The following is a 16,073-nucleotide window of genomic DNA, read 5'->3' on the forward strand; positions in this document are numbered from 1 at the left end:
AATTCCTGTCGTTTAGTATCAATTCGATAAAATCGTAAGATTTTTTTTGAAGTTAAACCTTTTAAATAGAAAGCGTTTGGACATGGTAAGGCCATAGTCGATTGTCGATCCATTGGTGCCATTTTTCATAGCACCATTCGAAGTATATAACACGATATCCGTTTAACCTCAAGCGAAGGGTAAACGAAACGAAAGGCAGATATGGAACGCACGAACGTAAAGTCCAATTATCCGATCGAAATCTATCCGAGTTCCATGGAGGAATTAAAATCCACGGGGTACCGACACAAATACCTTAACATGGCCAACCAATCGATACCACCAAGCCGGACCGCAAGAACCTTTCGAAATCGGAAGTAAGTAGTAGTGGTCGATCGTAGTCGGCCTTGCCAACCTCGTTCACAGCCTCTGGAGAAGTAAAGTAGCCTAAGAACGTTTGAACCGTTCGAGAATTTCTTTCCGAGCGAGTGCCCCGTGGAAATCTACGGGCGATCGAGCGAGCATGCGATCGAACGACCGTACTCGACTACTTCGAACTTTCCCTGAAAGCGACGCGGCGTTAAGTAACGGCACTCTAAGACCGACGCCATTTCGTTTGGCTCTGTACTAGCAAAACCGTTGCTTAGACGTTTCGCAAATGATTCTATTAATATTGTATTCTTTATTTTCATTAAGAATTCTCTTGTTGTTTTAGTATTTTGTTAATTAAAAAAAAAATATATATATAGATATGCATATTGTTTCATATAGTTTTTTGTAATGATGATATTGGATCGATCAGAAATTCTTCTCGCTTTTATCGATAGATGACGTTAACGTCGTTTTAAATATAAACTTTTTCGTTTTAGCAAATTCATACATAATCTAAAAGCTTATGTATCAACGCGTCTTATGGGGTAGGGGAGGGGATATTAAAATTAATAGAGTTTATCACTTGTTATGACGGATTAAAAATGAAAAATAAGAAAACACATTCTCTTCTCGGCTCTTCAAAGTAAAAAATTCAGTTTGGATGAGATATTTTACCTCATCCGTCATACTCGTCAAATATTGCACCATCCGATTATCTCTTATTACAATTCCGATGAAATTTCTTTCAAAGAAAAAATTGGAAAATTTAAGAGTCTGTAAAATGCATTTGGAGACATTCGTCAAAAATAAAAGTAGAAAATTTTTATAGGATAGTATTATGAAGTTACCTGAAAAATGATAAAATATAGTAGGAAATACATTATATAATGTAGTTGTAGTTATAAACATAAAATTTGCATTTAAATTTCCTTAAAAAAAAAAAAAAAAACAAAGAAAAAAGGAACTTTTGATCTATCCAATATGGCATTTTTTAATAAAAAAAATTGTTATAAAACGTCATCGTAAAAAATGTCGAATCACGTTTGACAAAGAAGTTCAAAAAAGTTCAAAAAAATAAACTACTATTACTACTAATATGTAAATTATTATTATTAATTAGTACTAGCAATAATTTAATTATTTATTTCCTTTCAATTATCCCATAGACTAAAATACGCCTAATAAATATTTGTATATTTATATATTTTTATATTTTTATTTTATATTTATATATTGTTACAATTAAAATATTTTATTGTTAATATATAACGAAAAACGTTTATATCGATGTATCCCATAATAATAAAAGCAGAGATCTATCTTGAAAAAGTATTTCGCATCAAATTCAATTATGACATCCGTGGACTTCGATCATTGTCGTAATTAAAAAGTACCGATTCTCTTGATTCATGAGAGAACGTATACGCTAGATAAATATAGACTTTGCTCATAAGCCATTAAACTTTCGTGTTGAATAATACTATGATGCCGATTATGGTAATAACGAACACACGAAAACAAAGAGAAATAAAAATATAAAGACGAAGAGAAAGAAAAAGAGAGAATTACACTTTTAAATTTACCGTGAAAATCGAGGACAACATAGCTGTAAATTAAATATATCTTTGTAATAATAGACGTCCTCCTTTAACTTTTATATATTATAACAAACAAACGATGTAAGAAATACGAGAAAATTAATACAAAAGAAAAAAAAAGAGAAAAAAGAAAATTAAAATAAACAGAAGAAAAAGAGAGGAAGATAAAACAAAAACAGAAGAAATAAATTAAATTAAAACCGTCCATGTCTCGAGGACACATTTTATCGTTTGAGGGAGAGGCGTAACGAAAATCGATTCTACACGCGTTCGAGTAAGCGAATACGAGAAATCGTTATTATGGTACTTCGCTGTAATTAAAACTTCCGGTGGCGAGTTTACCCTGCGTCGCGGTCACCTTTAATGTTCTCCATGAAGTAACAACAATACGATCTCGCGTACGCGGCACCTACTTGTTTCTCAACCTAGCAAAACGGCAACGTAAGCATTAGATTCGGTAACTTTATATAGGCTGCCTTGTAATCAGAGCTATGACGCGTGCAACCTACGTATGTATATTATATTCATGCACACATTTATAATGTCTATGAATGCGAACGATTTTCTGTCTACACCACACAAACGCACGCATATATCATTCATGGTTTGATTTTAAAAAGAAACACTTTATACGTATTCTGAAGGACTTGATTTCTTTTTCGTTCTTTTTCTTTTTTAATCGTATCAATAATCTAATGATTTAAATAATAATATCTTGTATCTCCTGTATAATCAACTATAGAAAATGTTGAAATTCAAAATTGTACATTTTATGTAAATTTGTCTATCACGACAAAAGTAGATCGGAAAGAACATATTCGAGAAAAACGTTATAGTTAATATATAGAAAGTAAAAGTAATCTACGATTAGATCCTAACGATTCACCATGAAGAAATTAATCAGGTTCATCCGGTAGCCGATAGTGCTTGCTCATGAAACATAATGCTCGTTCTCCTCTCCGATTATGCATCGCTCGACGTAATCGCCATTAGTGGAAGTTCTCTCGATCGTACGAAAAGAAAGAAAGAAAGAAAAAATGTTCTCATCGAGATGAATCTTTAGAACGATCAGCGAAACGAATTTTTGGTATATAATTTCTAGCTTTTGTGGATTCTCAGAATTTCTAACGAGTAGAAAATCTGGAACGAATTACACGAATGTCTTTCCGAATAGATTATAGATTATAGTTGAGAGTCATGTTTATCAAGGAAAACGATCGATGTCCTGGAAAACGATTTATTTTGGTTTAGGACAGAGACCCTTCGATTCTTTTGAACTTTCTTCCGTTGTTTCCGTATATTAATAAAGTTTGATTATACGAAGGAAAAAATTAATGATTCGATTCCTTATATCCTTCGTAGATCAAAAATCCTTTAAAAAGCTCATTGATATTGAATGAAACTTATAATACAAGATAGATGTAAGTGAATGAAAAAAAAGAATTTACCTTATCGCAACGAAGCCATAAAATAATCGAATTAGGATAACGCAAGGGACCACCCAATCCTGAACCACCAGCCAATCGTTGTGTTTTTAAAATCTCACTATGTGTAAGTCCGTATTGCTCGAAGACTTCCAAGGATCTGTAAAGAATTATGAGCGAAGATGTAAAACACAAAAAAAAGGGAAACAAGATGCAAAAAAGAAATTAATAACATTTATTTATTCCTAGTAGTACGATTACTCGAACTTAAGATTTAATAAATATCTTTATGTGAAAAATTTATACAAGACACAAATTCATTTCTATTCGTTTCTCGAAAGGAAGAAATATTCTTATACACGTGTAAGATCTAATTTCGACATTCGAAATGGCGAACTATTTTCCGTTTCGTGTTTAATAAAAGATAAGCATTCGAAGTGGGAGCCGACGGTGCCACTTTAGCCAAAATTAGCGGCTCTCTGTCCTTCCGTGACCTGGCTACCTAGATCATCTACTATACATCGCCTAATTTCACTCTTGGACGAAGAGTTAAATGTTTCAACAATGGGTTCCTTATCGTCGGTGGTTCCAAACACAAAGTTTTTTTATTTTCGTGACAATTCAAAATGCAGATTATTGACATTTAAAAAAGGAAAAAAGGAAGAAAAATTAAAAGGAGAGAATCCATTTAACGATCCGACCTATGAAATGGAACGAGGTAAACGACCGGCCAACGTCAATCCACCTAAATTTATTGGCCTAGGTTATAGAGACTTCCTTCGCTTTGGAAATCGTACTTCTCTGACATCATCGATAATACCAACGGCTCTTTCTCTCGTCTTACATTTTATTCTCGTTTCCCTCTTCAAGTACGATACTCGGTAAAAACGAGTTGTTCCTCGTCGTTTCTCTCCGGTCAGAACTTTCCGAGTTTGTTTTTCTTACATGATACTATTCTGAATTTAGGATTTTCGAGAAGTAAGCAAAGAAAATTCCAAGAGTCAACTACTCTGGAATCTTATCTGTTAAGTCTTATCCGATCGAGTATTCCATATTAAGATTTTGACAACGAAATAAAACTTTTACGTATGATATTAATAAGATTTAAGAAGGAGTTATGAGAGAAACAAAGACAAAAAAATTATTTGGACGCGCAGCTGCTAAAAATCGAGTTCAATCGAGTTCAATCGAGTTCAGTCGAAAGAGAGAAAGAGAGAGAGAGAGAGAGATTTCGTACGTATAAGGGTACTCTCTTTCTCAGACTCTCGTTCATTCCCATGAACGTTGGAAAGAAAGTCTTCCGCCTCGTGTTACTCCGAAAAATTCGAAGGTTGTCGGAGAAGCTGAGACCAAGTCGTCCTCGTTTCCAGCTGTCGTCAGAAGTCAACTCCTTGGGAGTCTCCTCCTTGAGAGTCGTCGTGCGAGTCGTTGCTGTCGTTCGTTTTGCGATCGACATCAACGAAATCCGATCAACTGCTGGAATCCGCCGAGCAACGAGCAAAAGGAGTCACACTTTTGGAATTTTTCGAAAGCGTTTCTTCGATTACACGCTGCCTCTTACCTTCGCATGTTTCTTTTGGACTTTTTAAGAACATTTCTTGTTTTATTTTTCTTTCATTTATTTTTTGTTTGTTTCTTATTTATGAAATATTTTTAATCAGAATTAGATATCCAACGAGTTTTACGTAGAAGTTAGAGAAGCTTTCGAACGTTAATAAAATAATGGATAAATCATTCGTTTTAACTCCCTTTGATAACTATAAACGAAGAAGTAATCTTTTACAGAGATATCTTCATTTATAGACAACCCGATACTTAATTCTATTTTAAGAAATTACTCATTACGATAATTCGAACATTTATCAACTAAATTGTAAGTATTCCTTCTCTTCCGGATCAAAAACACTTTCCTTGTATGAAAAAGAAAAAAAAAAGGGAGGGAAAAAAAAAAGTTATAAAGTTATTTACAAAGATTTCTTTTTTTTTTTTTCTTGATTTACTGCGTCTCTGAATTATTTATCAACGACTCCAGCTAATATATTAATCCGAGTCAACGCTTTAAACGTATCTGTATATCTCGAATATAATCGAGTCGATTAAAAAAATGAAAGAAAAAGTATAGAGAAGCGTGTAGTTTGGCAAACACGCGCTTTCGTTCAAAAACGTCCTCGTTCAGACGGTTCTAGATTAATTAAACGCTGACTCTTGTGAAATGGCGAGCAGAGATACCGGTATCGCTCAACGCGAACTCTTCGAAGGCGACTTTTATCGTCGATGCTGACCCATATCGATATCGCTGGGTCCTCGTTTCGTTCGTTCTTTCTCTCCTTCGAGCTACAAGTCGTCCAACAACGTTGTTGTGTAATATCTCTCTCTCTCTCTCTCTCTCTCTCTCTCTCTCTCTCTCTCTCTTTCTCTCTCTTTCTCGGTGGCCGTGTAATCGGTAGGAATTGGAAAAGGCGCGAGGTGGGAGGGCCATGCCAAGTGAATGGAAAAGTCGACTTTCTCTCGGACAACTTAATCCACAGGATACACCTTTCCAACGTATTCCTCCCACGACTATCCCACTCCTGATTTTCTGCAAACAACGATAAAAGGGATTCCTGTTTCGGTAAATTTGTCAGATGAGTCGAACGCGCTTTTTTTATATTTTACTTTATCCATGGCTAATTCCGAATTTATCGCTTACCAGCCTCCTCTCTTTATAGATATTTCTTCGCGGATAAAATTCGTCGACCGGTTGCTTCACCTTTTCCATTTTTTTTTTTTCTTCTTTTTTCTTAAAAGAAATATTCGCAACATTCATTCATTTGATATCTAAAGTATAAGCATAATAACTACGTAGTATCGACATTTAAATGTAAAAAATGTATTCTTTTGAATACATCGATATACACCGATCGATAATCTTTTAAAAGATCTTTTTCATTTAACTTGCAACTCTCTTATTACGAATATATCAACGAATTCTTTTATTTGGAGTATTCAATAAAACACATTAGAATATCAAATAAAATATGTAATATAGTATCAATTATAATTTAAATTGTCCGAATGATTATTATATCATATAACAATTATTAATGAATTATATTTAAATAATAATTAATAATTAATAATTAATTATATTAAATAATTATTCGAATAATTTAAATAATACGAATAAAAAAAAAAATATTTAAAAGACAAACTCAGTAATTAACTGATGAGAACTGAACGCACATCTCCGTTATACGAAAGTGAGTATGCGACCAGCATACCAACCACGGAAGCATCGTTTAACGTTGGTACTATTATTGGAGTGCGGGTGGAATTACGTTACCCTTGTCTTTTATTAGCCAACCGCACAGTTGCTCCACCGACGAGGAAGCTGACGAAGACGACCAAGTCGATTCTCTCTCCCTCGGTGTTCGATTTTCTTCCCACAATTCTAGCTCCCGTAGGATGACTAACGTCTGCCGGTTTCTTTGGCATCAATCCAGGATCACTCCGAGGGATAGATAGATTTTAGCCACGAGGCTTTCCCGTCTTGTCTCAACCTTGGCCAAGCAGGTACTCCTGTCATTGCCACGTGGAGTCTACCTCCCTCTGAGAGGCCACTGCTCTTTCCAAGTTTCTTTTTTCGAAGTGTACCGATTTACTTGTCACGATAGCAAATGCTAACGGCGTAGCCTTTGAAAACCCTCGGGACAACACCCGTTTCTACTTTTCTATCTTTTTTATTATTCATCTCTCTTTTTTATTCCTTCATAAATTATTATATATTACGAGTAGTTTAACTCTCGAACACGTGGGAGTCACTCGATAAAGAGTCACTCGATAAAGAGTCACTCGGTGATAATATATTTCTATAATTTCAGACTTTTAAATTTCATTCAGTGAAATTGAAAACGAGTGATCCTTTTAAACGTATCAACTTTTTTCTTCTTATCTATGATATTTGTCTCGTTACGTTTATTCTCATTCAATTTTGAATCTCGGTTTCATTACTTTTCGATGAATAGAATCTTCATTCTTCTCTATTCGTGGATTAATTAAATGGATAATACAAAGACGATCGTAATTTAATGTTAGATTCAAGTATTAGTGGCCACGAATTATTTGACAACGAAAGAGTAACAAGGAAATGAATAGTTCGTCTCGAGCACTCGATAAATTACCTAGACTTTTTATTTTTAGAAAATGCCATCCTAACTATCATAGAACGGTAAAAATAGATAGCAGTACTTCTAGCGAAACGGCACTCGCTGGCCAGAGAAACTGGATCGTCGCCTATTCGTAATAACGTGTCGACATTATATGCTACAACAATGTGCTACAAAATCGTTTCATAAATTGCATGTATTTGCAGAAATTAATTATTCAATACTCTAAATAAAATATTTACAAATATATATATACACATATATATATATATATATATATAAATATATATAGACGCGCGCGCGCCTTCAATAAGATAATTTTTAATAAAAGAAAATACATATATGCAACAATTAACATTTCTGCCATTAAAATTAATCTTAAATAAATAATTAAATAAATAATAATAATAATAATAATAACTACAACAATAACAACAACATTATTAATATTATTATTATTATTATTATTATTATTATTATTATTATTATTATTATTATTATTGTTGTTGTTGTTATTGTTATTGTTATTGTTATTGTTATTGTTATTGTTATTGTTATTGTTATTGTTATTGTTATTGTTATTGTTATTGTTATTGTTATTGTTATTGTTATTGTTATTGTTATTGTTATTGTTATTGTTATTGTTATTGTTATTGTTATTGTTATTGTTATTGTTATTGTTATTGTTATTGTTATTGTTATTGTTATTGTTATTGTTATTGTTATTGTTATTATTATTAACACTAGTAAATAACCATTTTGCACCTGTTCTTATTTATTTTTGTATAATGCATCAATTCGTATCTAATTTCATTTAGTATAATCCGAATCAACTTTCAGAAAGGTTTTTAAGATACTTAAAAATTTTTTATATATTCTTTAGATTTTCGTGTTGTCTATTTTCCCCTTCTTTTTCTTGTGATATATATATATATCACATATATATATTTATGTATGTATATATATATTTATATTACTTATTATTTATTATATTAATAAATTAATATATATACATTAATTTATTAATATTAATATATATACACATATTATATTATATCTGACATATTATTATATATGTAGTATTATAATTATACATAATTAATTACATAATTAATATATTACATATACATATTATTATATTACATTTATATATTACATTTGTATATATTATTATTTTACATATTGTATATATGCATATTATATATATATATATATATATATATATATATATATATATACGCTCGCACGCGCGCACGTGTGTGTGTAATTTTATAATAAAATCAAGGAATGATGAAATTATACTTTGTTGGAGAAGAAAATGTAAAATTTACTCAACTGACTGAAACGAGTAAAGCCCTTTTGCTTCCGCTTCATATAAACTTCGACTTGACGAAGAACTTTGTAAAAGCTCTTGATAAAGAAGGTCAGGCCTTTAATCATTTGACAAAAAATGTTTCTCAGGTTGAATGAAGGAAAGCTAAAGGAAGATAAATTTATTAGGCCACAAATCAGAATATTGTTGAGAGATCCAACCTTTGATGCTAAGCTCACAAATCTCAAGATAGCTGTTTGATCCTCTTTCAAAGCCATTGTTAACGGCTTTTTAAGCCACAGAAAAGAGATAATAAATATATTTCTATAGTGACTATGATCTATTGGACAACTACAAGAACATACGGTGTAGAATGGTCAATAAAAATTCAATTTTTATATTCGTACCTTGACCTTTTTCTAAAAAATAGTGACAAACAGGGTGGATGCTTTTATCAAGATGTCTTCACCATGGAGTATTATTACGAAGAACACTAAAATCCTTCGATGATGGGCTTTTCAAGGAGACTGATGAGATACCGTACAAAAGGAAAGCTTCGTCATTGCATTTCTTCAACGAAAATTAACATTAAACTTTGTAAATATTAATATCACGTGGATTATTCTAATGCTTTTGTTACTTTATATAATTGTTTTAGGTTATCAAAAAAAAAAAAGGAAAAAAAGAAACATTACACCTGTTTTCTAAATACTATGATCAGTTCGTATTTAAAATAGTCAATGTTTGCCAATATCGTATTATTTTTTTTTTTTCTTTTAGTACTCTATATCCTTGTGATGTGATTTTTCCACTAAATTTGATACCCTCAAATTAGTTAAATTCATCTATTTACAAATCAGATACAGAAAAAGAATTTCAATTTATTGAACAGCGTAATAATAACACACAAATACGTAAAAAATGTTCTTATTTGTCGAAAATCAAAAGATCAAGTAGCAAAAAGATTTTTACATTGAATTTACGAAAAAGAGAGGAAAACAAAAAACAAAAGAGGAAAAGAAAGATTATAAAAAGAATTAAGATAGACAAAAACTTTTATAACGAAAAACCCTTAACGATTCCTCTGTTTCTTTCTCTCTCTCTCTCTCTCTCTCTCTCTCTCTCTCTCTCTCTCTCTCTCTCTCTCTCTCTTTCTACAAATGGTTATCATAAACTCATGAGTACGTTATACAAATATCGGAAAAAGATTTCAATTTATTGAACGACATAATAATAACACAAAAGTACATAAAAAAAATTCTTTTTTGTCGAAAATCAAAAGATCAAGTAGCAAGATTTTTACATTGAATTTACGAAAAAGAGAGGAAAACAAAAAACGAAAGAGGAAAAGAAAGATTATAAAAAAAAAAATCAGGATAGACAAGAATTTTTATAACAAAAAACCCTTAACGATTTCTCTCTCTCTCTCTCTCTCTCTCTCTCTCTCTCTCTCTCTCTCTCCCTCTCTCTCTCTCTCTCTCTTTTTCTTTCTACGAATGGTTATCGCGAACTCATGAGCACGTTGTACGTACACGGCCATAGGAAGGATTTATCGCAACGGGTGTTCACCTGTAAGAAAAACGCGAGTGGAAAGTGGCCTTTTGCACGGAGCCGCTCGTAAAATCCTAATCTCGTATTATCTGCCGCGTACGTTCTCCTTGCATATTTTGTGTTAACGGCATTATGCTTCTCGGGCCGTGCGTCGCGAGAAATCGACACATAGACGCAACAAATACACACACATACACACAGAGACAGAGAAAGTGCGACATAGAACGAATCACCGAGAGAGAATCGAACGCAACACGGTTCGCACAGTTATCGTTATGGAACTTACTCTGTGTCGTGTATGATGCCGATACCGTTCAACGACTTTTCATTTTTTTCCTAATCATTTCGTTTATCTTTATGGGTTATAAGTGACATTTTTCTTCGATATGCATAAAGTAACAGCTTTGTCAATTCTTACCGTAACAAACGTGGTTATAAGCATTAATTTACTTTCGGGTCTGAATCAATGATCATTCTAAAAAATTATTCAACATTGTATTAAATTTTATTGATTGTCGAGTATTGCGATCGATACTCTAAATAGCATTTTTATAAACACTTCAAAAAGACAAGATATCACCTAATTCAACGAAATCTGAATTTTCTTTGACGTAATCGTTATCAATGATAAGGAGTCATTCATTCTTTGGCAAACGACAAAGACGATACTTGTTCGTGTAATAATACTTTTGAGTAACGATAAAAGTTTTATCGTATTAAAACGTAGGATTCAATTTTTTAGGTGATTCGAGTTATGTGACTAATTGCTTATTTATATGTATATCGTAGAAAAAAGTTTATAAAATTTAACAAACGATAGAAACGATCGAGATAAAGTTAAATATAATGTCCATGATGTAATACATACGCGATACAGGATCATTAGAAAATCAGATAAATAAATGTTTATTTAATCAGCCAAAAAAATTACACGTACTTATTTATTCTCCATTTAACGTATAAATGTACTTCGACGAATGAGAAGAGGAGGAAAATAAATAAGAAAAAGAAAAAAAGAAAAAAGATTTCAAGCTCACGTAAAAAAAAAAAAGCGATCATAGTGAAAAGCGATCGCTTCGATGATTTTAATCATTCCTGACGCGGACGACGGTTGGATCGACTCTCTACGATCAAATCACGACTAGAAAGAGCCTTTACGTATCTCAGCACGAGCTAGGTAACAGAGAATGTCATAAATTATTATATATTGGCGACGTTATTTGTCGCGCTAAATTAAATAGCAAAGCCAACAATCTACTTTATGAGTCAAGTCAACGGAATCTGGTAAGCCATTATTATTACTCGAGCAACTATACAAAGGAAATAATCAGAACTTATAGTAGGTGGATATAGACATGCACAGACATATATATATATATATATATATATATATATATATATATATATAATAAAGATACGATTAAGTTACCTTCAAGGTATAAAGAAAAAAACAATATAAAAAAAAATAAACTAAAATATACCGTAACGTCGGTGAGTTGGCAAAGAACGTAGATCAGAAGCCAAGAAGCTCGGACAAAATTGTTAGAAGGTGTCTACCCTTCTACTCAAATGATCTCTTCATTACTACGTAAGAAAGAAAGAGAGAGAGAGAGAGAGAGAGAGAGAGAGAGAGAGAGACCATTATTATCAGACAGATCGAATTCTTTCTACGTCGCGAAACTTTCGTCTATGTATGTGTATGCTTCGTTCGAACCAATGGAATTATTGGACGATCCATTCACTCCAGGGACCTGAAAGCATGCCTTTTGTGGGTCAGCCAGGGCCCTGGCTCGCACGGCCGCTTGTTACGCATGCTTACTCGCGCTAAATGGAAATGAAAAAAATTTTATTTTCACTCCGACCAAAGGCAGGAGGGCCCTGTTCTGTTGCTTCGCTTACTTCTATACGTTAAAATTAATCGACCAAATTCTTTCAATTCAATGCGATCTCGTACGAGCATAGATATATATATACATACATAAATACATACATGTATACATCCAAACATATATAAATACATACATATATAGTGTTAGGTCTCTCAAGAGTTGCTTGTTGTCTTTTATTACCCTTTTGTGATCGCATTATGCGGGCATAATCATTTTCTTCTATGATCAATCGATCATACGATTTGTCATCCATTAATAGTCATCCGTATATTGTATTAATTTAATTAACTTAATTATTTAACATCCTTTAATTATAATCACATTCATTTCTTAATGGAAATTATTCAATACCTACAGTTATCGACTCGTCGAAAGATCTCGAGAAAGTTGTTCGAGTAAGTGAAATAATAAAAATCATTTGGTGCAGTTACGTGTGATCGTAAAAAATAACATTAAATTGAAGTCACGTATATCGATGCATTACAGATCGACAATTTCATTGTCGTGTTTCGCGTGAAATGTCGCGTCTCGCTAAGAGATCACCTTGCGTGTCAACGTTATCCTACCAAGTACAAACCAAGTTATCTGATAACTGTGCGAACCTTGACGCACGAAAGTATCATTTTTACGGGTCAGCAATGTTGTGAAAAATGCGATTAGAAGGTGAATCGAGCATGAAACAAAACGATACGAATAATAAACGAATCGCTTCCGTACGAGGACTTCGAATACTTCCGAAGAATTCCTTCGTTTATAGCTTTTTTTCTTACAATATAAAAGAAAGAGATACCAAGATAATAAAGTACACTCGAGAGAAACCCACATGAGATATCGCACGAATTTACGACTTTCAAAACATCACTTTGTTCTCGTAAAAACGTAAATATGTAATAATAATCGAAGATTGATAATTATTAGAACATTCGACTAAAACTATGAAATATAATAAAATCAAAACTTATAATTAATCGTTAGTATGCTTATCGTATTTTTTTTTCCTCGATTGATGTGTATTTAAAAAAAAAATTACGATTAAACGAACGTTCTTTTTTTTTTTTTATTTTTTAAATTACGAGTGTTAAAAATAAACTATTTAAATCTTGTCAAATATTTCATTTTTAATCCATCTCGTTATTTTTGATCGATCGTATATAGATTAAATTCGATCTCATCATCCTCTAAAATTTTTCTCCAAGAAAATCGAATAGACATTCTCAATCTGAAATCGTAGTTATCGCATACCCCGATCGTTATGGAATTTATCAGCTGGAACACGCCCTACCGGAACGTTACGTAACGGTGCTACGCGCGATGTAGTTCCTCGTGTTTCTCCTGGAACATTTAAACAGTATATTCCGTTCTGTGTCACACGTATATGTACATATATGTATATGCACGCGTCACGTTGCAACACCCACTCGTTCCTAGTGCGACAACAGTTTTGCAACTAAACGTTAACGGTAATTTCCTATTTTCTTCTCTTTCTTTTACGTCATTCTATCGGCTTTGTATCCGATTATAATCGTAATCCATTAATAAAATCGAATCAAATCAAATCAATTTTTTTCCCATAAATACAACAAAACTCCCTCCATCGAGCTCTTTCTCTTTCTTTGTATAAATATTCTTCAAAAAATCATCGAAGTTCAGATTGTATTTATTCTTATTATCATTTTTTCCGATCGAATAATAGTTTACATAGCCATATAAATACATATATACATAGGTGTCTGAACGAGTAGCGAATGCAAGATTCAAGAAAAAAAAGAAAAGAAAGGAAGGAAAGAAGATTGAACGTTCCAAATAATTATTGATAACTATACGATGTTTAAATTCTATCGAGCAGAATATGTATTAATTTAATAATAGATCTATTCGATTGAGATGCGTCGCTTATGATTTAATGATGTAAATGATCGTTGTTACTTAATAATGATCGGTCTTGTGGTAAAATGAGATTCAATTGATATAATACACGCACACACATATATATATTTTATATATAATATATATATATATACATTCTATATTATATATATATATTTATATAATATATTCTATATTATATTATATATATATTCTATCTCTCTCTCTCTCTCTCTCTCTCTCTCTCTCACGTACACACACAGATAATAAACACATGTGCACGTATTATAATCTAGAGAATTAGGTAATGGAATTATAGGAAATATTACATTATCTGTCAACCATTACGATATATTGATCCTAACGCTGACGTAGAGCTAATTACTTCGATATATAAATATACTTCTTATATCATATATAAAATTTATAAAAGTGAAAAAAACACAGGAATTAAGAAGTAGTATTACGTTGAATCATGTTTTTGAATTATTTTTAGACGTTTTTTAGAACGTTTGAAAATATTTAAATAAAAACTTGTCCACAAATGAGCGTGACGATAAAAACATATATCGAACTCTTCGGTAGTATGTTTTCATTTTGTTTTGATCGTTACACGTGGCACACCCCACGCGTTGTTATTCGACGGAAATATTCCGACCACCCTTAAAAAACATATCTCTAGCTGTGGATATGAATACGTCCGTTGAAAAAAGCAGAGGTCGATGACAGCGATGCTGCTGCGTACTTAACGTACGATTAAAAAGGAGTAACCAAAAGATGAAAAAGGCAACGTGTTTACTATCGATCCCACCGACTTTGAATTTACGATCTTCCTTCCATTATTTTATCGTACCTACTGTCAGTTAATATCAAACTTGATTACTTTACGAAGATCTATCGTAATTAAATGAAATAGAAAAAAAAAAAAATGAAAACTAAAATGAAAACGAAAAAGAAAAAGAAAAAAGAAAAACCAAAATAAAAATAATGATGCAAAAGTAGCTGATAATAATACCAGCGATGTAAACAATTATGGAATTGCAACATTAGCAGAATCAAGTTTAGGTTTGCAGATCGTTCGATTTTATCGCCAATGAAACGGATACTCGAGTACCGGTTTCTCCTATCTAAAGTTACCTTTGATAATGTAGATATTCAATCGCACTTGAAAAAGTTGAAAGCGAAACAATCATAAAGGTTGCATAAACGGTTTATCGATGTTTATTCAGAAAATTCTATGAATTAATACGATGCAATAATAAAAGAAAAATAGAAAAGAGGAAAAAGAAAAAAAGAGGAAAAAGAAAAAGGAAAAAATGAAAAGGATCATTCTTGGAATATCCCTTTGAGAACATTCGATTTGTTTTCTTATCCTTAAAAACTCGATCGACGAAATGAATTCGATCTTTTAACCAATTAAGCCTGATATCGAACGAACTCTTGAGCAAACGAGAAAAATAAAAGGGAACAAGGAAGAAGAAAGAAGTAAGAGAAGTGAGGAAAAAGAAAAAATAATTCAACGACTCTCGATAAGGGAACGGGAAAAGGACACCCTTCGGTCTCGAACGCAGGAACAAGTTTAAATAACAAAAAAAAAAAGAAAGAAAGAAAGAGAGAAATAGTAAGAAGAATAATCACTTAATCCATTCCATCCCCTAATGTATTGTATATCGGCCAAAAGAGGAGTGCCTTGAATCGAGTAAATCGAACGTGAGAAACGTGGCCATTTTACTGCGTTGTGGAATACGAACTTATGTGCGTTTATGCTTTATGACAGCTTAATGTCGTCTAGACCGGATAGAGAAACCGGGTATATTCGTCAAATATTATCGGCGATTATGTCTCGTGAAATCGTCTCGTATTTAGGAAAACTGCCGATTCTAGTGTGTGCATGAAGAAAAGAGAAACGTTAGACGGCGACTCTAGAGAACGGAGGG

General features: G+C 32.3%; 1 protein-coding gene across 1 annotated transcript in view; it reads right to left on the bottom strand.

Annotated features, from left to right (window-relative positions):
* The window catches only part of LOC122633657 (tRNA dimethylallyltransferase), a 103,684-nt gene that overhangs the window by 27,959 nt on the left and 59,652 nt on the right, over nt 1-16,073 (bottom strand). The window contains exon 4 of the mRNA XM_043821800.1: nt 3,398-3,533. Within this exon, the coding sequence (XP_043677735.1) occupies nt 3,398-3,533 (136 nt within the window). The remainder of the gene's footprint in view (nt 1-3,397; nt 3,534-16,073) is intronic.

The sequence above is a fragment of the Vespula pensylvanica genome, chromosome 1 (genome assembly GCF_014466175.1).
Source record: "Vespula pensylvanica isolate Volc-1 chromosome 1, ASM1446617v1, whole genome shotgun sequence".
In the NCBI taxonomy this organism is placed as follows: Eukaryota; Metazoa; Arthropoda; class Insecta; order Hymenoptera; family Vespidae; genus Vespula; species Vespula pensylvanica.